At 33.9% G+C, this 27,120-nt stretch overlaps 3 protein-coding genes across 3 annotated transcripts in view; 2 read left to right on the top strand and 1 right to left on the bottom strand.

The window, feature by feature from the left end:
- On the top strand, positions 1 to 14,593 carry LOC133197264 (probable RNA-binding protein 18). The gene is made up of 6 exons (XM_061333220.1): positions 1 to 83; positions 9,627 to 9,783; positions 10,216 to 10,342; positions 11,483 to 11,578; positions 11,679 to 11,728; positions 14,139 to 14,593. The coding sequence occupies exons 2-6, from the start codon at positions 9,695 to 9,697 to the stop codon at positions 14,317 to 14,319; spliced, it is 543 nt and encodes a 180-aa protein (XP_061189204.1). The 5' UTR covers positions 1 to 83; positions 9,627 to 9,694; the 3' UTR covers positions 14,320 to 14,593.
- LOC133196318 (heat shock protein 30C-like) lies at positions 6,970 to 7,841 on the top strand. Its single transcript, XM_061332227.1, has one exon. It carries the CDS (start codon positions 6,981 to 6,983, stop codon positions 7,674 to 7,676), a length of 696 nt encoding a protein of 231 aa, XP_061188211.1. The 5' UTR covers positions 6,970 to 6,980; the 3' UTR covers positions 7,677 to 7,841.
- The window catches only part of LOC133197262 (signal transducer and activator of transcription 5A-like), a 20,998-nt gene continuing 8,467 nt past the window's right edge, over positions 14,590 to 27,120 (bottom strand). The window contains exons 6-21 of the mRNA XM_061333219.1: positions 26,742 to 26,802; positions 26,513 to 26,613; positions 25,303 to 25,469; positions 24,440 to 24,574; positions 24,176 to 24,316; positions 23,701 to 23,992; positions 23,417 to 23,512; positions 23,134 to 23,272; positions 22,865 to 22,917; positions 22,134 to 22,252; positions 20,463 to 20,638; positions 20,052 to 20,234; positions 19,790 to 19,856; positions 18,967 to 19,667; positions 18,355 to 18,815; positions 14,590 to 16,817 (exon numbers count right to left, since the gene is read on the bottom strand). Coding sequence (XP_061189203.1) covers positions 18,355 to 18,815; positions 18,967 to 19,667; positions 19,790 to 19,856; positions 20,052 to 20,234; positions 20,463 to 20,638; positions 22,134 to 22,252; positions 22,865 to 22,917; positions 23,134 to 23,272; positions 23,417 to 23,512; positions 23,701 to 23,992; positions 24,176 to 24,316; positions 24,440 to 24,574; positions 25,303 to 25,469; positions 26,513 to 26,613; positions 26,742 to 26,802 — 2,892 coding nt within the window. The 3' untranslated portion in view covers positions 14,590 to 16,817. The remainder of the gene's footprint in view (positions 16,818 to 18,354; positions 18,816 to 18,966; positions 19,668 to 19,789; positions 19,857 to 20,051; positions 20,235 to 20,462; positions 20,639 to 22,133; positions 22,253 to 22,864; positions 22,918 to 23,133; positions 23,273 to 23,416; positions 23,513 to 23,700; positions 23,993 to 24,175; positions 24,317 to 24,439; positions 24,575 to 25,302; positions 25,470 to 26,512; positions 26,614 to 26,741; positions 26,803 to 27,120) is intronic.

Below are 27,120 nucleotides of genomic sequence, written 5' to 3' on the forward strand. Positions count from 1 at the left end.
AATTGTTATTGTGAATTGAGAGATGGTGTCTATGTGAAGAGTGTTTGAAAGAGGTTTAATGAAAGAGTCCAACAATCAGTAAGGTTAGTTCATAATCTATAAGGAATTTTGATAATCGATATTATCATGATACTGTAACAGCAGGAAAGGAGAAAATACGACGGACCAGACCAGGAATCGAAGGTAGACAGACACTTCGGCCCAACGACACCTCGGCCCGTCACGTTTGACACCTCGGCCCTGACAGGTCGGCCCAAAATTATTGACACCTCGGCCCATACTGAAGACACCTCGGCCCAAGGAATTTTTTTTCAGAATTATTATCTGCATTCACTATGGTAATATAAATATATGTATGTTTATAATGACGATATGTATACGATAAACAGGGGCAATTAATTTCAAAATAGATTAATGACATATAGATCTATGTCAGCTGTTGTATCTATTGAGTGGGAGATAGAAGGTCTATTTATTTATTTATTTTGTTGCTTATGAAAATGCAACTTTATTCATTTCATAATGTTAAGAATTCTTTTACTTAAAAATCACTTTGTAGTAGGGGCGTATTGTACACATGTTAACCTCACAGATAGAAATTACGTTAACCTGATAGATCGTAATATTAGAGCATAATGGATATATTTCCCTAAACCAACCAAGGTAGATATGTGGTTTGTACCCAACAATTTGATTAATTTAGCCTGCTCGTAATTAACTCTTAATTGTCACCACCCCATATGACACACGCTTGAGACGCCAAAGGATGCGCCGTGTCTTCTTGTTTGTTTAACGATTAGCACTTTGGGATGGACAGTCTTTTTTTAATTACCGTCAATATTTACTCTCGGAAGATTATTCATTTATTTTTTTTTTTTATTTCATGGATATATAATAATATAATCCGTCGCATTTAGTCCCTATAATAATAAAATACTTCAGAATATATTAAATAAATATGTTTAAAATAATACATTTTTGTTTGTGGCGAGGTGTCTTTTACGTGAGCCGAGGTGTCTCAAATCTTGGGCCGACCCGTCAGGGCCGAGGTGTCAATGGGCCGAGATGTCGTTGGGCCGAGGTGTCTGACATTCGAATCGAACCCATGCTCGCGGAATCACCAATCAGGTGCTTTACCAACTAAGCTGGCCACTGACGATCGAACCTGCCTGACTGCCACATTCCTCCATCCTTAAATCCCCCCCCCCCCCTCAACACCAACCCAGACACTGCCAGACTCTTCCCTGACAGGTCTTTCACCTGTCACTTCTAGGGCATGGTCATGGCACCAAATGTAACAAGATAAGAGAAAAATATGACGTACCATACCAAAATTCAAGTCTGGGTTCCCTGAATCACTAGTCAGGTATTCTACCAACTGAGCTATCTGGCCACTGGCTATTATTCCTGCCTGCATGACTGCCACAATATAAATTATGTAGATCAGATATTCCTCTCAATAACCTTGTTAAAAGTAATATTTTTAAAATTAGTATCTGGATTTACTTGATCGTTTGAGTGCATTACAATGTTTAGAACTTACACATAGAATTTAGGTGTTGGTATTATAATGTCACAATCACAGTCACTTGTTTCGTATACTGGGCATCCTCTCCTTTCTCTTTCCACAAGGTTAATAACTCAATTTCAGACATCCCCCACTTCAAACTTGTATTTTTATTATTATTACATCTTAACCTACATTATTTTGATATAGTTCACCTCAAGAGACTTTTCTCTCTCTTGTCAAATAAATTGTTCCAGATGTCTTCTGTCAAGCTTCTTTATTACTGGTATATTCAAAACCACTCACTTATTCCTCAAAAATTACCTTGACACATTATAAAACTTTACTCAAGATGCATCAACTGCCAATTTTGTTTATTTGTGTACAATAAAACTAGAGACCAGAATGAAAATGAAAAAAATATAGTGCATAAAATATATGAAAGGAAATTCAAAATAAATAAGTATACTTTTTATTTAATGAAACTCAATTACTGGTACTTTTATATACAGTGTTGCCAATATCTTAAAGAATATTCTTCAAAAATAAGGTGCTATTTGTTTATTTTTACAAGCATTTAATTTAATCCATGAAACGAAACCAGAAGTTGATTATTTTTTGTAAAGTCTTAAAATGTGTCAGCAATTTTAGAGGAATAAATGAGTGGTTTACAATGAAGAGGCTTAGAGGAGGATGTTTGAAATGTTTTATTTGACAAGCAAAAAGTATGTTGAAGTGAAATATATCAAGACAATGTAGGTTAATAATGTATTAATAGTAAAACTTAGAGTTTGAAGTGGGGATGTCTGAAATTGAATTATTTCCCTTGTGGAAAGAGAAAGGAGGGGTGGCCTGCAATGTATATGAAACAAGTGCCTGTAGTCACAATGCTAAATTGTAAAATTCAGCCTGAATTTCAATACTTACAACATGTATAGTTGAACTTCGGTATCTTGAACACCGATATCTTGAATACCAATGGCATGTATATGTCGAAGTGATTTGGAGGTCCCAACCACTTATTCTTAAGTATTTTACCCAAGATGTGTTGAATCCTCAGATATCTCATATTTTTCTTGGTCCAATTGAGTTCAAGTTAATGAGGTTTGACTGTTTATATTCTAAGTTAATTTCCCATAATATTACCTTTTTTTTTTTGGCCACGGGGATTACTTTAGGCCCATAAGTTTTGCACGAACTTTATAAGTATAAATTTCTTTTATTTTTTTTTTTTTGATTCCTCTGTTTTTAAAGTCTTACCACTCTCTACCATCAGCTCATACATTCACCTCTGTCGTTGGCTTGCATAATATATCACAGTGATAAGCACAAGAAATAGGTTTTTTTATTAATGCATTAGAATTAAATGCTCATGCCAGTGTTTGTCTTTTAAGGTAGATATTCACTTAAAAGAACTAGAACTATTAGTCTAATTTGAAATAATCTTTGGAATATCGTGCTTTATACTTTATGTCAAAAATCTGGACACGAGCCCATTGCAGAGATGTCTGAGAGAGGAACGAATGACAACTCTGCATGGGAGATTGCCTGAATACACCTAGCTTATTTTAGAGCAAATTATTTTTTTTTGTGTGTTCATCAGTGAATCTTAGCAGACTTTTAAAGGTAAACCAAGTGTGTATTGAAATCTGCTGCATGTTAAAAATTTTGTATTTTTTTCTAAAATAAAATACAGTCTAGAGTGGATGCCTTGGGGACAAAGAAACTTATCTTTATTGAAGGAAGTGCATGAACAATAAACTAAGCCAACAAAAATAATCTCTCAATAAAACAAATCTGTCTAAAAGGTCTAATAAAAAAAAATGTGTTTGCTTATGTCTGTGCTTCATGGAAAAACATGTATTCTCTGTCTAAAAAAACATTCTGAATATTATGAAGACATATTAAGTCATCTGTATTGAAGAAATTGCATTAAAATTAAATTAAGTCAACAATAAGTTACTTAAGAATTGCCCAAAATATTGAATTTTAATCCATCCAAATCATGATACACAAATGACAGAAAGATAAATAAGTCAATAATATTTGAATAACAGTGGAGCCTTATTAATCTGGACACCAATAATCAAGCTTCACCCACAGACAAATTTTGTTGAAAACAGGAACAACATTTATATCTATCAATAATTATTATAAAAGTTTGTTTCAGTAACCTGGATGCTTCAGTAACCCATTTTTTCCAGGATTTGCTTGAGAACACAAGTTTGGATTAGTGAGGCTTGACTGTAGTCTATTTATTAAAAAAAGAAGGAAATAAAGTCACAATGTACTAAAATAGAGCCTGCATTAATATACAGTAAAACCTCGTTATCTTGAACAGGATGGAACTGAGAAAAAATTTCTAGGTAATGAATTAAGGTTATAATACATAAAGAAAAGTAGTTTGGACTTTAAACTTACTTTGACATATCCATTGTATTTGAAATATTGAAGTTTGAGATAACAAAGTTCAACTGTATTTATTTATATGGTTGGAGGAAACAAAACGATAAATGAATGGAACTAAGTTCGTTTTTTGTTTACAGTGGATACACACCATTTGCCACAAAGTATGATGTTGAAAAGACTATTTTCAGAATTTACTCTGATTTTGTAGTCCATCATTATACACACACTTCTGAAGAAAACTTTTTGTTTTAAATTGCTATGCCATATAGATGTGTAGTTTTTATCCTTGCCCCAGGGTTCCTTTGAGGCTCAGAAGCAGAGCTGCAAACCCTTACAATTTGGGGTGACTTGAGGTTTACGTCTAAATTACACCTTACGATTTCTCTATTTAATCTTCCATTTCCATTTTCTTCATCATAATTTTGAAATACATGTACCTGAATTTCCATAACTGTCCACCTTCATTTTTCACAATCATAATAAAAAAATCATAGTCCTTACAGCAATTGCTTTTACTGTTAAAGTTCATCTCTATGCTTACTTGCAATCTTAAACATTTAAAGTAAACAAAATAGAAAACAAGGTGTGTTTGTGAAACACTGATGCCCCCGTATGGCAGCTTATGGTGAAGGTTAAAGTTTCTCAAATGCAAGTCAAAATCCAGGCCAAAAGATATAAAATGTTGGTACCCAAAGAAAGGTCTTGTCTTGAGGAATATACCTGTGAAATTTGAAAGCCCTAGCTGCAACTGTCCAAAAGTTATGGCGAAGGTTAAAGTTTTTTAAAAGTAAAGTAAAACGTCAAGGTCAAGGTCAAAGTGGTTGGTATCCAAAGGAAGGTCTTGTCACAAGGATTACATATGTGAAGTATGAAAGCGCTAGCACCAACCATTCAAAAGTTATGACTAAGGTTAAAGTTTTTCGAAAGTAGGTCAAACTACTATGTCAAGGTCAAAGGGTCAAAGTGGTTGGTATCCAAATGAAGGTCTTGTCACAAGGATTACATATGTGAAGTATGAAAGTCCTAGCATCAACCATTCAAAAGTTATGGCCAATGTTAAAGTTTTTCAAAAGTAGGTCAAACTCCTATGTTTAGGTCAAAGGGTCAAAATGGTTGGTATCCAAAAAAAGGTCTTGTCACAAGGATTACATATGTGAAGTATGAAAGCCCTAGCTGCAACCATTCAAAAGTTATGGCCAAGGTTAAAGTTTTTCAAAAGTAGGTCAAACTCCTAGGTCAAGGTCAAAGTGGTTGGTATCTAGAAAAAGGTCTTGTCACAAGGATTACATATGTGAAGTATGAAAGCCCTATCTCCAACCATTCAAAAGTTATGGCAAAGGTTAAAGTTCTTCAAAAGTAGGTCAAACTCCAAGGTCAAAAGGTCAAAGTGGTTGGTATCTAAAAAAAGGTCTTGTCACAAGGATTACATTTGTGAAGTTTGAAACCCCAAGCACCAACTGTTCAGAAGTTATGGCCAAGGTTAAAGTCTCATAAAATTTTTGCAAAAGGGGTCATACTCCAAGGTCAAGGTCAAATATGATGGTACCCAAAGAAAGGTCTTGTCACAAGGATTACACATGTGAAATATGAAAGTCATAGCTCCAACCAATCAAAAGTTATGGGCAAGGTTAAAGTTGACAACAGACAGACATACAAACAGACAGACAGGACAAAAACAATATACCCCCAGGATCTTTCAATCCCGGGGCATAAAAAAAATCTCTAGCTGAGGGGGCTAGGTGGCTCCTGGATCCACTTCTTATGATTGTTCATTTCATGATGTCAGGTCTGCAGAAGGGTGGAGTTTTATCAGGGAAGTGTGTCATTGGAACTTGTGCTAGATTTTTTGGTTTCAAAATTTTTATATGCTGTGGTATAGTTGTACTCATCTTGCAGAAGTGTGGGTGTCAGATGCTGCATGTAAACAACATTCCTATCCAGATTCATGAAAAATTGTGAACAAATTTTTCCACTCCTTTTCCTTAATTCTATATGAATCTTTTCACAACTTTTTCATATATTTATAGACCTTTAGACAGACATGCAAACATTTAAATAGAGTGGAAAAAAAAATTAACATTCCTATTTATTAGTAGGAGTTTTTAGTTACATTACTTTTGCAGAAAAAACTAGAGCAGAAGGGATACATGTACTTTGAAAATCACATTTAAATTTACTGTATATCTTTGCAAAAAGGGGGAGGGTGCAGACATTTTAGGAAAAAATGATATACAAAACTAGAAAATGTTTTTAATAGTGAGTCATTGTTTAAAATCATTTTCCTCTTCAATCAAATGATCCCCCCCCCCCCTCTACTGATTATCGTCTATAAAAGTTTTATTAAGGGAAAAATGATTTATCTGTCTAAGTCTTTGAGTTTTGAACAAATTGTCTATTATAAATAAATGATATCAATAAAAATAAGTCCTTTAGATTATTCCAAGTAAATATATGATGAACTCTCAATCTCATTAAATAAATAAATAAAACTTGTTCCTTCGTATGTATACATGTGTACTGGTATATGCTTTTAGGGTGGAGAATTCTTGTCCTGTAGTAAACAAGTTTATTGACCTACATAAAAATCCCATTCCCAGCATATTTTTCAAACTCCACCACCCACACTGCTTTCCTAAATAATTTGTTTCTAGATGTGTACTTTTGCTGTTGTTGACAAATATTGCTGAAAAAAATGAGTCACCCCAACAACTCTCTGTCTGAGAAGAGATGATAGATAATTAATAATTGTGAGGTCAGGTGAAGCCTGTGTGAGCCTGACTGCCCATGGGAGATTGGTGTAAAGATGGACCCTTGACAAATGGCCTACACATTCCTAGGACACCCCCTGGCTCAACATCTCCATTTTGATGTGTTTTGATGTTATTTCTCTACGCATCTAGAAGGTTTCATAAATGTATATAAGGAGCACAACACCTCCTGCAAAGTAGCTTATCTTCAGAAGGATTTGAAACTACTGCATATTTAACTTGCTTGTGCATTTGTTGGACATTTATCATCTCCAGTAGGAAAAAATCAAATTGTGACTTTGAGAGAAAATCTGACCATGTATAGCCGTCATATTCCTATCTACCATGATGACTGGAGTCATAGATGGTCATCCTTCAATCAAGGTCCATTTTATTCCAGTCGACTCTCACGATTCCCAGAGATACCTCCAGCTCCAATAACCACGAGGTATGACCCAGACCCTTTTTTTGAACGGGCACCTATGCCTTTTCCAGACTATGAGAGGAGAGAGCTTGTGCCTCGTAGTGAGCCAGCATGGACTTACTCTGCCCCACCACAGTCTGCTCCCTCCTTAATGGAGAATGAGATGCGCAAGATGACCCAAGAAATGAACAACATGACCAGGAATTTTCAGAGGATGGGACCAGCAAGTGGACTTAAGTCAGTCGAAGACATGAGACTGACAGAGGATTTCAATGTTAACAATCCAGTTCAGCAAGATATTTATGGAAACAGAAGATTCCAACTGGAATTTGATTTGCGCCAGTTTAGACCAGAGGAAATTCACATCAAAACCACTGGAAATCAGCTTTCTGTACACTGTAAGCATGAGGAAAAGGAAAATGGGAAATCATCATTTAAAGAATACAACCGACAATTCGTCCTACCAAAAGAGGTCAACCCTGAGCATTTAACTTCAAAGCTGTCAGCTGATGGCACCCTCCATATTACTGCACCATTGCCAGCACTGCCTAGTTCCAGAGATAGGCTGATACCCATTGATAAGAAGTAATGATTAAAAAATATATATATATACATGCTAGATTCTCTGGAGAATATAATTGTGCTTATGCATGATGATGGAATTTTGACTCTTAATTTACTGTTATATTTTTAGAAATTGTTTGAATTTGTATAATAATGTGTTCTGCATCAAATTAAAGCAGGCAAGACCATGCTTACTTTTTTTGTTGTGTTTGTAAAATTTCAGTTAATATGCCATTGAAATTATACATGCAGAATATAATGGGCAAAATTTGAATGGACATTTAGAGTTCAATAAAGTGATGAATTGTGTATTATGACCTGGATAGCAATCAAATGCAGAATTGCAGATTGGATAACTGTGCTGCTTGGCAAAATGTAACTTTTCTTACAGTTTTGATCCAATTTCAGTAAGACTTGGTTCACAAGTATACACAATACTAAGATACATAATTCTCTCTATTAGTTTTTAATTTCGAAAAATTGTTTTGCCGCGGTTACTATAAATAGAAATTTCTGTGAAATTATTTCAAAATCCTACTTTTCTTGCAGTTTTGATCCAATTTCAGTAAGATTTGGTTCACAAGTACACTATACTAAGATGCATAATTCTGTTCATGGGTTTTTGACTTTGACAAACTGTGTTGGCATGGTTACTAAAAAATAGAAATTTCTGTGAAAATATTTCAAAATGCTAATTCTCCTACAGTTTTGGTCCAAATTCAGTAAGAATTAGTACACAAGTACTAAATGAAGGTACATAATTCTCCATGTGTTTTTTTTAGTTTGCCAAATAGAGTTGCCACGGTTACTAGAAATAAAAATTTCTGCGAAATTCTTTCAAAACACTACTCCTCCTACAGTTTTGGTCCAATTTCAATAACACTTGGTACACTAATACACTATACATGTACTAAGATACATAATTCTTTACATTGTTTTTGATTTCTAGGATTCAAAATTTTGAAAGTTTGTCAAACAGAATAGTTTATAAGTATACAAGTAAATTAAAAAATAAATCAAATTTATTTAATGAATTGCAAATTCAACACTACCATCATTAATTCTTATATCTGTTAAACCAGTAAGCTAATGCCACCCCTAAGAGATAGCAATCAAGTAACAGCAGACCATTCACTGTGGATCATCTAAAGGGTGTATCCTTGTAAACCATCCATGACAGCAAACAGTTGCTTCAGGCTTATTGGCCTAACAATCTTTACAAGTTGTCACCTTTGATAAGTAGATATATTATCACACTTTGTCCTTATGGCAAAAATGTTTCAACCTATCTGGCATGTGCTCGGATGCATGAAAGAAGTTTCTTTTCACCAATATAAGCAGTTTTATACTTGAATCTACACATTTCAAAGAATTTATGTCCATTGGCCTCCATCTTTAGAGAAAAACCCATACAATCTTCATTGTAGCCTTTATAGGTTCACAAAAGTGGGGGATATTAAATCTCATTTGTCTGTCCATCTGTCAGTTACAAAACTTTAAACCTGGTCATATGCATAACTTTTGAATGAGAAAAGATGGGGCTTTAATATCTGACATGTGCATCACCTGCATTGTGACTGTACAATGATTTTCGACCTCTTGACCTTATCAAAAATTGTAACTTTTATAATAACTCTTGAAAGAGAGAAGATAGGGCTTTCCTATTTCTTATGTACATTACCTATGTCAAGACCTTTTCCAATGTAGATTTTTGACCTCATGACTTTGACCTTGAAGTTTGACATAGTTTTCAAAATTTTAACTTTGGATATAACTTAAATGAGAGGAGATTATAGAGTTTTCATAAATTTTGTGTACATTGCTGTTTTTTTATTGCCTGTTCACAGATTTGTATTTTAATTTGTAGATTTTTTGAGATTGATCACTGTTTGTTATCTTGACCTTTTTCATTATTGTTTATTGCAGATTTAATTGAGCCTAAATTTCATGATGATCTGTATATTTGTATTTGAAGGTAATGAGAGTGTATGTGTTGGGTGCAGACCCTCTGGTTTGTTTGAGACCTCATTGACATTACAGAGAATGTCAGAGCCCCTGCCTGTCCCTCCTGAATTGTACGAGGAGTCCGATCATCGCCTATGGATAGGAAATTTGGACTCCAGACTAACAGAGTATGACTTGTAGTATAACCCACTCTGTTCAATAAGCGTATGATTTAATCTGGATGAGAAAGTTTTTATGCCAGTAAAATAAAAGCATCAAGTGTAAACTTATATGATTCATTTTGTTGTTTTAGATAATTAGTGCTTATAATTGCGAGTATTACTTTCTTGAAAAAATACTGGAAACCAACTGTTATTTGCCACAACTTTTATTTGTCATTTATCAGTTTAAAACCAATCCACAACTATTAATTTTCACAGTTGATGAAACATTCTACAAAAATACACAATAGAATAATTGCTTCACGGTGAGAACTTTTCGTGAATGAAAGGTCACAAAACTCACTGATATTTATTGCACATGAATAATAGTTGGTTCACATGGTAGCTGTTCACATGTATGTTGACTTCCTACCAAATATTATAGTCAATTCTTTTAAGGTTCAGCTTACTGAAGATTTTACAAAAGTTTGGATCCTTGAAAAAGTTTGACTTTTTATACCACAAATCTGGACCTGAGCAGGGAAAACCTAGAGGATACTGCTTTGTCAGTTATGAGAGCAAAGAGGTGAGATTTGATAGACGATTAAGGATAGAAATCCCTTAGAGGGAACAACTCTTGAAAAAAACAGCATTATAGCTTAAAAATATAAGTTAAGAAAATGTTTTTTAACAATGATTCTTATTTATAGCTCATCTCAATACACATACTACTAAGATGGCTTATGGTATATCCCATTAGAGGCATCAAACATTGGTTTACTCGGTTGAAGTTCATGGATCAAATGTGCATAAATGATTCATCTAAGGATGCACACAATAGACATACCTTTCTTTTAAAAATATTTGATTCACTGCAATATGAATTTGTATTGAACTTTCTGATCCTTAACAAATTTACCTTGATAGTACATCTAAGGATGCATACTGCCAGACTTGTTTTGGATACTGCATTTGACTTACTGGTACATTTTCCAGATGCATGCAGTTGAACAAATTAAAATTTTTGAAACAAATCCATTCCCGAATAATGTATATATACAGGGTTAATTTGAATAATTTTGCCCTATGTAATTGTGCAAACAATTTTCCCCAATTCAAATTCGTTAATACACAGTTCTGTTAAAGAGATAATGCTGTTTTCTTTGAATTTGCCCCATTTTAAATCATCAACTTTCAACAAGGGCGAAAGGGACAAAAATAAAATGGGGGAGAAAATTTCCCTGTACACAGTAAAAGTTCTACCCAGACACACATCAAACTTTTTTGGATGACTGGATGCACACTACTATACTTGCTTCAGATGAAGCATCTGTTCTGGATAAGTGACAAGAATAACTTTTTTGGAGCAGGTCCATTCCAAGTTACTATATGTCCTACCTCACCTGGATCTATTGTATGGATGACATGTCTGGGTTGAACACTAACAAACTTGATGCTGCATCTGACCTACATTTTTAGGATGATTGGACAGGTTAAAGTATTAGGTGCAGGCCCATTCCCCAAGTAACTGTAATCTAAACTGATCCAAACTTGCATAAGGTTTGATCAAGGGATGCACACTACCAGGTTTGCTTTAAATACTTAATTTATCCTTAGAATATTAGTAAACTGAATGTCTTCATCATATTATGACTTTGATATTATAGAAGTACATGTATTTATGAAAGGGGTTAGAAGTGTTTCTAAACTTCAAAATTATTTGCAGAATGCAGAGCGTGCCATTGCTAAAATGAATGGGAAATTGGCTCTATCCAAACGACTGATTGTTAAATGGGCTCATAAAGACCCAGCAGAAGATCAGGTAGATTATAAATGCTCTTACACATACCCATGCATAGTATAAGGGTAATAAAAAAACCCAAAATAAACAAGAACTGTATTGTAAAGAAATATCATTTCAGAAACCCAAGTCATGTGACAAAGACAGCATTGCAAAGGAAGATGTTTTAAGGTATGGTAGCAATAGTTATAGGTTATGAAAGAACCCCATCAGTTAACAATGTAGAGCTTTAGGGGAATGCTGTGTCTACCTAATGATCTACTAGGACAGATGATATAAAAAAAAATCTCTGCCTGGATTAATATATATCTTTTGACATGTCTTGGTTGTAAATGATCCAAATATCAAATTTCTTAAATACTAAGCATAGGCATCATAGGCAAATTGAAAGGGGGGCTGATTGAAAAGGGGGGGGGGGGCTAAACCAACGAAAAAACAAGAGGCCCATGGGCCACATTGCTCACCTGAGCACATTGGCTAAGAAAAAGCACAAATCAGTTCAGTATTGAAAAGTTTACATCAGAGGAGTGGGGGGGATTTTAAACTACCTGAGGATGCTTCCATATCAGTATAACAAATGGCTTTGCTGTTCTCGAGCAGAAGATTTTTAAAGATTTTTTCCTATATATTTCTAGGTAAAAATTTGATCCCTCATTGTAGCCTCTTCCTACTCCCGATGGTCATCATTTGAACAAACTTGAATCTACAATACCTGAGAGTGCTTCCAGTTTTTTTCCGAATATATTTCTATGTAAAACTCTGAGTGTCTATTGTGACCCCACCCTACACCCAGGGGTCATGATTTGAACAAACTTGAATCTACAATACTGGAGAATGCTTCCATATCAATATGACTAAACATGGCTTTGCTGTTCTTGAGAAAAAAATTTTTAAGGTTTTTTTCTATTTATTCCTATGTAAAATTTTGATCCCCCATTGTGGCCCCACGATATCTCCAGGGGCCATGAATTGAACAAATTTGAATCTACACTACCTGAGGATGCTTCCATATCAATATGACTATTCATGGCCTTGCTGTTCTTGAGCAGAAGATTTTTACAGTTTTTTCCTATATATTCCTATGTAAAACTTTGATCCCCAAATTGTGGCCCCACCCTACCCCCAGGGGTCATGATTTGAACAAACTTGAATCTACACTACTTAACAATGCTTCCATATCAATATGACTAAACAAGGCTTTGCTGTTCTTGAGAAGATTTTTACAGTTTTTTCCTATATATTCCAATGCAAAACTTTGATCCCCCATTGTGGCCCAATCCTAACCCCAGGTGTCATGATTTGAACAAACTTGAATCTTTACTGCCTGAGGATGCTTACATATCAATATGACTAAACAAGGCTTTGCTCTTCTTGAGAAGATTTTTTAAAGCTTTTTTCCTACATATTTCTATGTAAATCTTTGATCCCCCTTTGTGACCCCACCCTACCCTTGGGGGTCATAATTTGAACAAACTTGAATCTACACTACCTGAGGATGCTTCCATATCAATATGACTAATCTAGCCATACTGTTCTTGAGAAGAAGATTTTTAAAGTTTTTTCCCTATATATTCCTAGGTAAAACGTTGATCCCCCATTGTGGCCCCACCCTACCCGCAGGGGTCATGATTTGAACAAACTTGAATCTACACTATGTAATGATGGTTTCCTATAAGTTTCAAATTTTTTGGGCCAATGGTTCTTGAGAAGAAGATTTTTAAAATATGCCAACAAATTTTCACTATTTTTGAATTATCTCCCCTTGAATGAGGGCTTGGCCCTCCATTTGAACAAATTTGAATTCCCTTCACCAAAGGATGCTTTGTGGCAAGTTTGGTTGAAATTGGCCCAGTTGTTCTGGAGAAGAAGTCGAAAATGTGAAAAGTTTACAGACGGACGGACTAAAGACAAAATGTGATCAGAAAAGCTCACTTGAGCTTTAAGCTCAGGTGAGCTAAAAAGTTTGGAGACTAATTAAACCCCAATTTTCAATGCCTATATTATGTCCATCTTTGCCACAAAAAAAAAAAACCCATGCTAGGAAATTGTAAACATTCTATGATGACCACGTTCAAAATTCTACCTTTTTGCTATCACCCTTATAAATCTATACAAATTTTATAAGTTTTTAGGACATTATTGTGAAAACTTGAATGAAAAATTAAAATCTATGTGGCTTAACTTATTCATTTTACTTATTTAAACATAACTTGAGGTGTTATTTTCATGAATTGTGAAAAAAGTTTTTATCATCTGTCCTTAAGGTTCATTGACCTTCTGATAAGAGAGATAACTCTCACTGGGTTAATGACTTTTAATAAAATTGCTAAAGGACATTTCCATCAAATGAAATACGGAAATTCTGGAACATTTTAATTAGAGATTTATTTTCAATAGCTCTGTAGCAAAATCGTTTATGAGTGAGTAGAGGGATAATGAAGCTGGAGGTTCATTTCCCAAACGCCACTCAAATTTCAGTTGATTATATATTTGTGTAAATTATCTCGTTTACAACATTTTCAATTTGTACAGATCCTTGAAATCAAATTGCTTAATCCTTAAATTTCCTTGCTTTTCGTAGTCCTCAGAGCAAAATTAAAGCAATAGAAGCTAAGCTGCAGAAAATGCAAGAAGACGGAAGTGCATCCTCAGACTTGAAACCATTGCCTGGTACCAGTCGATTAAGCATGATTCAAAGAGAGGCTAGAAAGATGGAGCAAGCCAATGCTAATAAACAAACTAAAAAACCATACAAGAGATGACAGACCTTGTTGAATTGAGTACTTTACAAAATACCAAGCCAACTTGAAATGTGGCTTAAAAGTCAGTCTGACTTTCCGATTACTACAAATTGGAAGGTCATCCAGGTTCAATATCTGTGCGAACAAAACTGAGCTAGAGTTTAACTCTGCTTGAGAAAAAAAAATCAACTCAAAGTAGAATATGATGTCTTTGTTGACATCTGTCATAAAGTTTATGTTAACTTCAAATACTGTCTGACATGACGTCAAAAAGAAATAAATACTCAACAATTATTGGCTTGTGCAAATTTATTGTCAAAATATTTGAGTTCATAGTTTTTGAACACAAAATTTTTCACTGGGATTTTAAGACTTTTCTGCAAGAAGATGGAACAAAAGTAATTTATAAGCATGACAGTGCAAAAATAAAAGAAAATTGTGTGAATGCCCTCCTTTAATATCATTATAAGCACAGTGCCCTAAAGAGAACATGAAATAATTGTGTGTTAATTCAAACATTATACTTTAAAAAAGAAAACAAAGAAAATTATGAAGTGATATGGTCACTTTGAAGGAGATTATAAATACACAAAGTGTGCGAAGTGGAGGGCACTTTTTGTTTTTCATGAATATCAAATGGTTTAAGCTAAAAATTAAAAGTAGATAATGACCACGTGTACATTCATGAAATTACTACCATGTCAAGTCAAATAAAAGCGATATTAATACAGTGCAAAATAAAACAAAGGTAATAATTGCCACATTTAGCACTAATATCAAAAGCAAAGAATGTAATTACAGTTATGGCACACTTGAATATTGCAAGCACAAACTGATGAAAATCAAAACTCCAGCACTTCACAAAATTTATGCTTACTAATGAAAAATTTATGCATCATAATGGGTAGAGAAACATGTATACAGTATGCACTTTTCTGGCCAGTTTTACCTGTAGATACATTAACAAGTACCTACAAGTATTTTTACTTACATAATATACCTTATTGAAGTGGTGCACTTTGGGTTTAAATTCACATAACTGTCACACAGGTAATTTTACATGGCAGAAATCTAAAGATCAGACTTTTGAAATTGTTATTGCTCTTCTGGAATACATATTATATATCATTAACTTTTAGACAATTGCAATAAATAATCGTTTCAATTTTGATTTTTTTTTTTCAAACTCAACAATCCTGGGAAAAGAGTGTGGTGAAATTTTTCTCGCTGAGGAAAATGATGACCGAGGAGAAAAGTGCTATATTGTTGTACATGTTCTACAAATAGTTAATGGCTAAGATTAGACATTCAATGGAATATCAAAACTTGCATCTCTACCTTCCTTACAGGAAAAAGGTATCTAAACAAATGTAAGAAATTCTGATTATACATTAAAAATGTATGTATACCCTGTTGAACAGGCCAATTTAAGCATCAATCAATGTTAAACAAATGCTACGTTTTAATGTCGTTATTCTGTACATTATGTTACAAAAATATATACAATTTACATATAAGTTCTGTTATTTTACAAGTTAGTGCATGTAGCCCGTGAGCAAAATCTGTAGATTCCTTATTTTATGCTTTTTTTTCATATTTTCTCTCAGAAAATTCACCTCTTCTACTCAATTGATTCTTTTGGAATCTCAGTTCCAGTTTATCAATACTGCTTAATAAGATACTGCCATAAAATAAGGAATTTACAGATGTGTATAAACATGTACTTTCTTTTGAAAATTCTCTCAAAATTTGACTTGGCATGTCAACAATTTTAATTACCGGTAATATCTTTTCAAAGACAGAGGAAAAAATCTCCAGGTATATAAATTTTTGCTTTTCAATGACAAGATGCTTTTGTTAATTTAAATACCAATACTGTGGAATAATTTTAATTTGTAGGGGTCAATGTTCGTGGGACACAGTAACTTTACTGGTTCATGAGGATGTAATTTTGTGGGTAACTTGTATTTACAAAACATTCAATGAACCCATACGTTGACGAAGTTACTGTTTATGGGTATGTAAATTCATGGAAAAGGGTGATCCTTGAACATTGGTCCCCACCAAACAATGATGATTCCACAGTATGCCAGATGAAAATCTAACCCCTGGAGCCCTCTCAAGATTTTTTTTGTTCAGAGACCCATTTCATTAAAACTGTCATTAATCTGTCTGCTATGGTTAACTCACTATAAAAAATTAAACACAAAATTTTACAATGTTAGAATATTAAATAATGACATAAATATGCAAACCAAAAAAAAAAAAAAATGGTAAAGAGGGAAAAAAATTAGCATATCATACTGTGAAACAAAAAGTAAAATTTATGTGATAATAAAGTGGAATAAGGTTGTGTTACAGTGCAAAGCTCAAATAATTCAACTGCTATATAAGTTAATATGGATGGATGCTTAAAAATATTAGATGTGCAAGACACATAAAATTGAACTGCAAATTTATGAATTGTATCATTCTGTAATGGACGAATTGCCTTCATCTGTCTCCTGATAAGGTGTAATCTGAAATTTGTAACAGCAATACTACAATCAAGGAGTATGCCCTTAACTCCTGAAAAAATGATGTTAATACAAAGCAGGACATGTCTGGTCCAATTTGAATTGAAGAAATACTGCTCAAGAAATCTTTGAATGTTCAACATTTAATTTATGCTGAGACAGCATCAATACTGTGAAATCCCTATTATTTACCAAGGATTTAATTTTCATTGTTATGTTTCGAAGACACCCATAAGTGAATCTCATCCTAAAAATGTTACAATTTCAAACTTCTGACACTATCATCAGTAATTCTTCATTTCTTTAACTATTTCATCAAATCCCAAAAAACGAATTATTTTTTACCTTCAACCAAGAAGATTTTGCCATAGGAAAAAAAGTTATTTTGCAGTACTGTATAGGGGGAAAATAACTCGCGGTGTTAATATTCGCTATATTCACGGTGTTAATAAATCCGTGAATTCAAGAAACGGTGAATAATTTTTAAATATTTAAACCTTAATGTTTTATTTGGAAATTTGAGAATAGACTATGATAGTTATATAAACATGTACGTTCAATACATGGTCATTCAGTAATTACGAGTAGTACTTGTTATCCAATTATCTTAATTATCACGCTATGCTTTAATTCAAATAAGCAGCTTATAACCTGTATTTATCGTTAAAAAGCTGTTTTGATAGATACGTTTCATCAATCAAAACACATGGGTCATGGGTTTTGATTATTCGTGGATAACGTTACCACTTGTAATTGTTACCTGCATTAGCATTATGCGTATTAGTTTTTATGGAAATTTTGGTTAAAAGAATATCATTCGAATAACTTTCGAACTTGCTGGAAGGATATTATTATGTCCACCTACATTAAAACATTTATTAGCGTCCAGTGGTTTTTTTTTCTCTCGATGCGATGTGTATACCTTCGGAAAGATGTGTACACCGTAAAAGCATATAGGAAAGTCATTTGACGTTTATAGTCAAAAAATTTTAATAACGGCACTTGTTTTTATTAATAATCAATTAACTACTAAATCTAATAATTTTATATAAACCTACCCTGTTCGTGAAGTGAATACATAACGCCGATAAATTTCGTTCTTGCTATACTAGCTATGGATTACACGGATAAAGACAAAGGAGTGAACTTTTGTTATACACTGATTCCGCGAATTCAACAAACCGCGATCGTGTCCGAGGAGAGAAAAACGTGAAAATTACAACCCGTGAAATTAATCCCCTATACAGTATATGGCTAAATAGCAAGAGTATTTTAAGAAAAAGGGAAAACTGAGTTTTACCATGTTAACACAAATTTAAAACAGGTTTCAACCAAAGAATCCATTAATCATATGTGTCTGGCAGTGTATTACTTCTTGTGTGTTAAAGAATTATAAATTAAAGCAAACATTCTTCTTACAAAGTAAAATATATTCATGGCATTATTTTATTGATAGGATAAAGAGATTTAAGTGAGGCATTAAAATATTGTTTTACCATATATTGTATGCAATGATTTTATATTCCTCAAAGTTACATACCTATGACATAAATTCTCCTGTCTGGAGTCCTGGCATGAGAGTTAGAGAATTTACCTCATTGAAAGCACCTTTTAGGTTTTCAATGAGTTCATTCTTATTGGTTGGATCACTCAATATGGCTTCCAAACTCTCCATTACGGATTCCTCCATTGCTGTAGATGTCACACTACCAGCTGGAGATGATGCATCAGAGAACATGGACTGGGAGCATGGAGACTGCATACTGCTAGTCTGAATACTCCCAGCTGGAGATGCAGCATGAGAAAAGGACTGGTGTGGAGGAGACTGAAGGGTAGCAGCAGCATGGGGTGAATAGGCTGGGGAAATTGGTGGTGGCAGTGCAGCAGATTCTGAACTGCAACCCCCAATCTTTCTTTGAAGTTTCTGGAACTTCAACATCTGGTCTTCAATGTTTGGTTTTGGCTTCTGTCCTGCTGTTGTAGATGTTGTCTTGACTGGGGCTATATCAAACAAAGATCAAGGTCAAAGAAAAACCAACCTGGATGAAGGGTCCATTATAATGTGCATGGGTGACTACAGACTACTACTTGTGAACTAACAGAACGTTAAATGCTGTTTAGAAGAGTTGATCATGAAGATTGTAGGCATTACCATAAACGGTGGATGCCATGGAAACAAATTGGGTGCTGTGGTCCGGACTCTGTAGGGAATGGACAGAATTCGCTGGACTTGGTTGCTGCATGGAATACATGGATGGTGCTGGACTAGTCTGTGGAGTATTGCTGTACATGACAGGAGATTGGCTAGTCTGCTGCTGAGCATATACTGCTATGTCCTGAAAGCCAGGGTCTATATTTTGTGGCAGAAATGTGTTACCAAGTGCATTTTCATCAATCGTCTGAAAATTATTAGCATTTGATGAACCAAGCATTCCAGACAATGTAGGATGCGTACTAGATAGACTCCCATTAGTGTTGAATGTTTGGGCAGAACTGAAGGTTGAATTCTCCATTATGACTTGCTGAGAATTCTGCATAAAGGGTACCCTCTGGTACAGGGTGGTGTGACTCTGGCTCCCCATGCTGTCTTGTGATTCACCCCCACTGAATTCCAGTACAGTCTGAGGTATGATCTGCATCTGAGGAGACTCTGGGGGCAGGGACATTGGGGAGTAAGAGGGATGCTGCTGCCCATCTGAGTAGACATTTGGCTCTCGCTGTGGCTCAGATAAACGTTTATTTTTTATTACTCCAGGTCTGTTGTGTGCTCCCTCTCGTTTCTTTGAAGGAGGCACTGCTTTCTTAATATCTCTCTTTCTTTCTGAAGATGAGTCCTCATCTAAATTCATATCACTGAAAAAATAAGATGCATTGTCTTGTTTATGAAAAAAAATACGTCCATTAAGATATCGCAATCTGAACAGAAAATTAATGAAACAGATCGTTTCTACAGTAAGTCGGTAAATGTTCATTACTTCAAGGTGACAATCAGAATTTCCTCAAACTTCTTGTAACCTGGAGTTTCTCCCTTGCTTTTGCTTTCTACAATGAAAATTGTTTCTTAATAATAATGTGTACATATTATATAAATTCACCTCTTTTTAAATTTAATAGTCAATTAAAATACTTCCGGTATATATCAAGTACCAGTAGACAAAGACAAAGGATTTATATTTTAGTTTAAAAGGATGGTGAGACAACTCAACAAAATCTTCAGGACTGAAAGATGAAAGTTACCAGTATTGTACTGCTCAAATGCCTCCTCTGTCCTGACTAAACAAGTTGGATTTTTATACAACCATTGCAAGAGATAAACTTTTGTATCACCCGGCATACATGTATTTTTCACACACTGGGCAAGGGACTTCTTCTTGAAGGTGTCTGCTTTAAAGGGATCAGTTGGGAAGCATTTCCACTGTCCTGAAAAGAAAAAAAAAACAGTTATATTCACACATTTATTCCAGTTAACATTAAAGTTATGAAAAATTTTTGTAGCATTTTTTATCCCCCCCCCCTTTTTTTTGTTTTTATACAGAACTGTTTCCACATTCCTGATGGGAAAAAATTACTTATAAAGTATACAAACATCTATGAAATTTAACCAAAGGGTTTTGAAGCATTTTTTTAACCAAATATTTTTAAATTTACCTTTTTTGTTTTTGTACAAGACTGTAGCAGAGATGGCTCCACACAGGTTTTGACCTTGACCATCAGTGATGACTTTATCTGAGAATCTTAACAGGTAGGTGTACTCCTTCAGTGGATGGATACTGTTCTTCAGTCTTTGTTCTGCTGTTTCTTTCTTAATGAATCCTGCTATCAACCTATAAACACAAATATTATACTAGTACTTCTGTGTCCAAATACTTTTTTGTTACAGTGTGCATGTATTTTTACTATATGTTCATGGTAAATACTGAAATCTGAATGGTTTAGATGCATTTACCAATCTGTAAATTACCCTTGGCATGAGCAACATACTTGCCAACAAGTAACATTATGATAATGTTATGTACATATACATGTAATTCATGCATGTAGGATTTCTAATCATTTTCTAAATCTTAGTTGTATTTTGGAAATAAGCTGAATAAAAATGACAAACAAAAGAAAAAATATTTGGAGGAAAGACTTTCCCAGTACCAAATGAACAATTAAGAGTCTGTGAATTTTTTTTTATTGAGAAAAAAGGAAGTGGTGATTATGAAAGCCTTTCAAAACGAGAACTGAGGCCAAAAAAAATAATAGTCTTGTTTCCTGCTACCAGCCTGAAAAAAATAGGGTAGGTACTAGGTAGGAAAATTATTTTATTTTTTATTTTATTTTTTTCCGACGGCATTTTTTTGGATATGAACTAATACAAGATCAAATTAAACATGTCACAGGTCAATATTGTCTTTTAAAATTAACTTTCATGTCTTTTTATGCACAACTCAAGTGGTATTTTATCAAAGTCCATATTCAAATCAATGATTTCATGAAATGCTTGTTTTGTGTTAACATGGAAACCAAATACGGTGACGGAACAATGAAATTCTGGAAATTCCCAATTGTTTTTCTTCCAAAACTAAAAAAAAAACTTTAGGGTCGGGTGCAAAAAAATAGGGTAGGTTGGGTAGCAGGAAACAAGACTATTATTTTTTTGGCCTGAATGACAATTTCCAATCAACTTTGTTATGTACATGTATTAATCAAACATTCAGTATGATAAAATAAATAGTGCATGTTTTGTAGGGTAACAGTTATTGACTCCTTTGGAAAACCATTGAAAACCTTGCTGACCATTTCATTGTCAGTGATTAACTGTTACCCTACGAGCACTATTTATCAGTAATTTTTTTTGAGGGGGTGGGGGTGGGGGGTCTGTATATCAAAGAAAACATGTCAATTTAGAGTATCTGTACAGTTATATATTTTACTGACAGAGTTACATGTGTTAAGTTCCTGTGACTTTTACCTGCCTACCGATCATTCTGGTAACTTTACCTACTCTTTATTCCACTACCATCACTTTGGGTAACTGTACAGGGTATCAATCACTCCAGTACGTCTACCTATCCATCATTCAAGTAATCTCTACCTTCTAGTCATTCCATTAACTCTTCTTACCTACATGTATTATTCCAGTAACTCTACCTTCACATCATTCCTATATCTCTTTTTATCCAAATTCAAGTTATTATACTTATCTATCTTCCATTACACTTCTCTCCCATTATTCTAGTTTTTACTGTCTACACACTCCTGAAGTCCCTACCTACCCATCTTTTCAGTATCCGTATCCTCTATTTACCCAGAATTCCATTATTCTTTACCTACCCATCATTCCAATAGTCTCTGAGGTGAGATTTGGTCAGGTTAAAGACAGCAAGAAACCACATCCAAAATGTAGCAGATTTCTTCTTGTCATCCCCTTCCTTAATATCCATCATCTTCTCCTAAAGACAGAATACTTTATTTTGAGATGAGAGAAAAGGCACATTTTGATTTACCAATGAAAAAAGTGAAGATAACGAACAGTGATCAATCTCAAAAAATCTATAAACAATACAATTCTGTGAAGAGGGCATAAAATATGGACGCCTGGAAATTCCAGAGGTGGGATCAGGTGCCTAGGAGGAGTAAGCATCCCCTGTTGACCGGTCATACCCGCCGTGAGCCCTATGTATTGATCAGGTAGATGGAACATTCTGTAGTCAAACTATCAACTAAGAATTAACAACCTGTATGTATTACATTTGGCAGGGTATTCTACATGTATTTAGCACCTTTTGTGGAAGTACATATAGCTTCCGTTAAATCAAGTATGTCACTAAATGACTTGTATTATATATTTATATCTAGCACGTTCAGAAAGCTCTAAATTAAATCTACTGTACACTAGCTACTAAAAACAGCTAAATATTGTACACTCTAAATATAATACAGAAATACTACGGGTCTGCTTCTTCAACCTCACACAATTACAAGTTAAGATGAAGATACGCTCAATTAGGGGTGCTTGAGAACAAAAAATTTATCATAACTTCTCAAGATTAAGAAAACCTTACCACACAAAATCTTCTAAAGGGAATGTCCATGTCATCTGGTATTGGGTTTTCCTCTGAAAGTAAAACATGCAAGAACTTTAGTTTAAATGTGTATGATATCAATATCATTTCTCAAACATTTGTGTTTTTGGTGGTTTTTCAAAAAATTATGAACTCATGTGCACTTCAATGTAAATGCACATATACATACATTGGATCTTAGTTTCATTTTTAATAATTGGAAGAAGCAGTAATTCTTGTCCATTCAAAATAGCATGGATAAGACCTACCCAGCATCAATCTGCTCCCTAGATGAGCCTTTTCATCATTACAGAGATCTCTTCCTCCTAATGTTTGCATCTTTTTGTTTAGCATATCAAACACAGTGATCCATTTTAGAGAGTTTGCTGTTTCTATTGGCAACTGAAACTGTTAATTAAATGAAATAATTAATATTTAAAAGTACGTGTTGCCTAGAATGGTGAAGGGGGTTTTACTGCAATGTAAGTCAGCATACAACATTGATGCAAAATGGATGTGCACTGATTATTATTACGTAAAGATAAAACTTACAGCATTTTCGGTACTGTAACACTGCCAAAGTAATGATCCATGTACATTACAGCTCTGACTGGCTCCAGTTGTTACAACAATGGGCAGAGAAATAGTCTGTAAAATTATCATAAATAAGGAAATAGAGTCCAGATAAAGTAGATCATCCTTCAAAACAAACTCTTCATATATTTCACCACTTATAATTTCACACACGTGTACATAAATTTTAGATTTTCATATTATTTACTGTATTTGTAGTAGGAGGGAAACACTGATCATCCTCTTTTCTGATTTATACTTACTGCTACAGGTATTTCCTGTTCTGCAACCTTGACCCGAGTGGTAAAAACAATTCTAAATTTATCTTCACAGACTTGTACATCAGGCTTTCTCTCAAACTTTTCTATTTCCATTTTTTTGAAAGAAGCCAATGCCTTCTTTTTCTCGAAAGTGGATTCATCGGTTTTGGCTTTTAGTCTGATCTCACAAGGACTGTCCCAGTTACCACTGTGAAACTTCTCATTGACCTCAGACTCATTACAAAACTGTGCCTTCACTTTCCCTTTACAATCTATGTTATCACAAGCCAGAAGTCTACAATTTAAGATGTATCAAATATATTTTTTTTTATTTAATGTCCTTGTTCTTGTTTTTGACATGGCTGGTATTATAAATGAATTTCAATCATACAAACTGCTAAAATCTGGGATTTACACTGCTGACAGATTAACAAACTTAATACCTTAGAACATAATTTTACACATGTAAACAGCTCACCTAACGGAGCCAAAGAACTTCGGACATCTAAACTTTTGATTAGCTGTTTCCTCTCCTCCTTCCTCTGCTTCTTTATTCCTCTTTTTTGAGCCAAGTTCCACCTTAATTATGTGCTTCTGTTGTTCCGTCACAACAAAGGAACTATCAAAATATTACCATATAAAAATATTATACACCTGCATCACATATATGTAGATGATGTACTATATAGAAATATAAATTTGCAGAATACTTTATTTATAATAGTCAATCTCTGAATCTCACCTCTGTAGAAGCCTTTCAAAGCATTTTCTGAGAGTACAGCTGATGCTATGTGTGACATCAGTTGCTGCTGATAATTCAAGTTTAGGCAAAGCATATTGTAAAATATCATAAAGTATCTGTCCCAGCCAGGAATACCTGAAAAAAAAAAACAACATTTTATTAAAATATATATCAAACATTCATGAACATATAAAAAGGTATTTCTCATTTTGTAGAATACCTGTATTCAATAATAGGGATGGCAATCGAATACAGAATTGCTAATCGGTTAACCACAACAAATCAGAACGTTTAACTGGTTAATCGTAGTACACATTTTCATTTTCTTGACATTTTTTTTTCAAGAAGCTCTATTTATATACATGAAAAGACTATAAAAAAATGTTAGAAGGTAACACATCCTGTTTATCTTGATCAGAAAACTATACATGTATATATATTTTACTTCAATTTCAGTACACAAAAAAACCATGTCTAAGAAATCAGATATTGATAATTTTCCACAGCCGATGTCACAAAAGTTTATTTAGTCTGAACTACATGTAACACTTAATTTACATATTTGTTTAAAAATATAATTTGATAGATAGCTGCAAAGATAGACATACCAATTCACAGTGCTCAACGATGATTTAATTACCGGTAATATCATTACAAATATGAGAGTTCAAGAAATCAAGAGTAAATTTGCTTAGTTACATGTATATGGGAAAAATTGGGACCAGAGACTTACTTCAAGAGAAAATTGATTTTGAGAGTTCTATCCATAATTTTGAGAGTTCTATAACTTCTAAGTTCAAAGCCACAAAGGTTTACTTAGAAATACCTATAATTTGCCATTTGAGAGCGACTTAATGACATACCCCCTCTCTACTTCAGTAGGAATCGGGGGTCTGTGGTCCACCAGGTCAACATAGAACAACTGCAACTGTTTCTTAAAATCCGACATCTTCCTGGAAAGAATGTTCTCCGCTTCCAGGGCCTTTGTCTCAATTTCTTGCAGATTATTGGTTATATCTTGATGAAGTACCTGAAGAGTTGCATAGAGTGTTATTAAGATTCACTGCTCAGAAAAATATTAGGAATGTTAGACTTTTTTTTAGCATAGATTTATACAGGAACTAATTTTTAAAGGTATAACAATACATGAGGTTCTTGCTTTTTACAATGACTTAAGTACCACTGCTGTTCATGAAAGATTTTTTTTCTTTATATTCTCATGTGTATACTGGTCCCATACTTGAACAAATCGAATCTACACTTTATCAGGAAACTTTCATATATTTTATTTTCTGGCCCAATGGTTCTTGGGAAGAAGTTTTAAATGAACCCACCCAATTTCTATATGGATGTGGCCCTACATTTGAAAGAACTTAAAAATTCCTATCACTTAAGGAAGATTTGTGGCAAGTTTGGTTGGTCAAGTGGTTCTTGGGAAGATGAAAAGTTCACATATACTGGTAGATATACATGTGCCAAAGCTCACTCAAGCTGCTGGCTAAAATATAGATTATTGAATTAATGAATATTCAATAATAAAATGTGAGACAGTGGATCGAGATAACATCATACCCAAACTTTCTTCTGAAAATACAAGTATAGTTAGCATCTTACTACCCAGAATGTCATTAAGGTATATGCAGTATGGTTTAAGCTAATATAAAATATATACATGTAATTCTACATAAATTGATTTCAATAACAGAGTAATAACAAGCATGAAAATAGTCTCTAAATCACATCCTTATTACAGCTGTTTTGTTTAATGATCTATATATTTTTTATTATGTCTTAGAGGTTCATATCAACCAAATTTTGCTAAAGATTAATGGTTTAAACTTAATAGATTAAAATCAAGAGGAAATTTACACTAAGATGATACGACACCACAACTTAAATACAGGAAACATAATTTAACAAAAATTATATATCTCTTTGGAGAAAGATATAGGACTGTGAATAACCCTGATTTCTACAGGAAATACTTGTTATCAGTACTTCACAGACTGAAGAGTTCCCCAGTTTAATTGATTTACCCTGAAACTCATCAGGAAACATCATACGAGCACTTACTGCATACATCTGTATTTTTTTCTGATGTGCCTCCATCTGCTTTCTTTGTTGATCAGTTGCATTCAATCCGTTGAATCCTCCCCCACTTAACTGTTCAAAGCCTAATAAAATGAAAACGATAAACAGCACTTGTTTTACATTTATGTGGAGGTAAATACAATAAATTTTAATTTGCAAATATCACCTATGCATGTTTATTGGCTGCCTTATTTCTTAGGAATAAGCTTACCTGCTTGAGCATTCATTGTATCCTCTAAGGATTCTAACTTGTCAATACAAGTACTGAAGTTCTGCAAAATAAATAAGGTACTCTGTAACAGATGAGGTTTTTAACACACACTCACACACACACAAACAAACAAAAAATAAAAGACATACAATGCTCCTTTGAGTCATCATTTTCAAATTATGCATACAAATAAATGAAACTTGTAACTTCCCTTAGGATATATACATGTACTGTAGCTTAAGTCCATTTTTTGAATTTATAGTACCTATATTGAGGCTTAATGCCCACTTTACACATTGTTGCCTTTTTATTCTTTCTGGCTGTGGGCATATATTTCTTTTTAAAAAATTGTTCCCCATTTGTGGTCCAAAGTAAGTCC

The sequence above is a fragment of the Saccostrea echinata genome, unplaced genomic scaffold (assembly GCF_033153115.1).
Source record: "Saccostrea echinata isolate AGI-Se365-2 ecotype Australia unplaced genomic scaffold, CSIRO_AGI_Sech_v1 ptg000030l, whole genome shotgun sequence".
In the NCBI taxonomy this organism is placed as follows: domain Eukaryota; kingdom Metazoa; phylum Mollusca; class Bivalvia; order Ostreida; family Ostreidae; genus Saccostrea; species Saccostrea echinata.

Coding starts and splice junctions, on each gene's coding strand:
- LOC133196318 (XM_061332227.1), top strand. CDS start 6,981: ATGTATAGCCGTCATATTCCTATCTACCATGATGACTGGAGTCATAGA.
- LOC133197264 (XM_061333220.1), top strand. CDS start 9,695: ATGTCAGAGCCCCTGCCTGTCCCTCCTGAATTGTACGAGGAGTCCGAT. Junction 10,343..11,482: donor TCAGTTATGAGAGCAAAGAG/GTGAGATTTGAT, acceptor AATTATTTGCAG/AATGCAGAGCGTGCCATTGC. Junction 11,729..14,138: donor GCAAAGGAAGATGTTTTAAG/GTATGGTAGCAA, acceptor TGCTTTTCGTAG/TCCTCAGAGCAAAATTAAAG.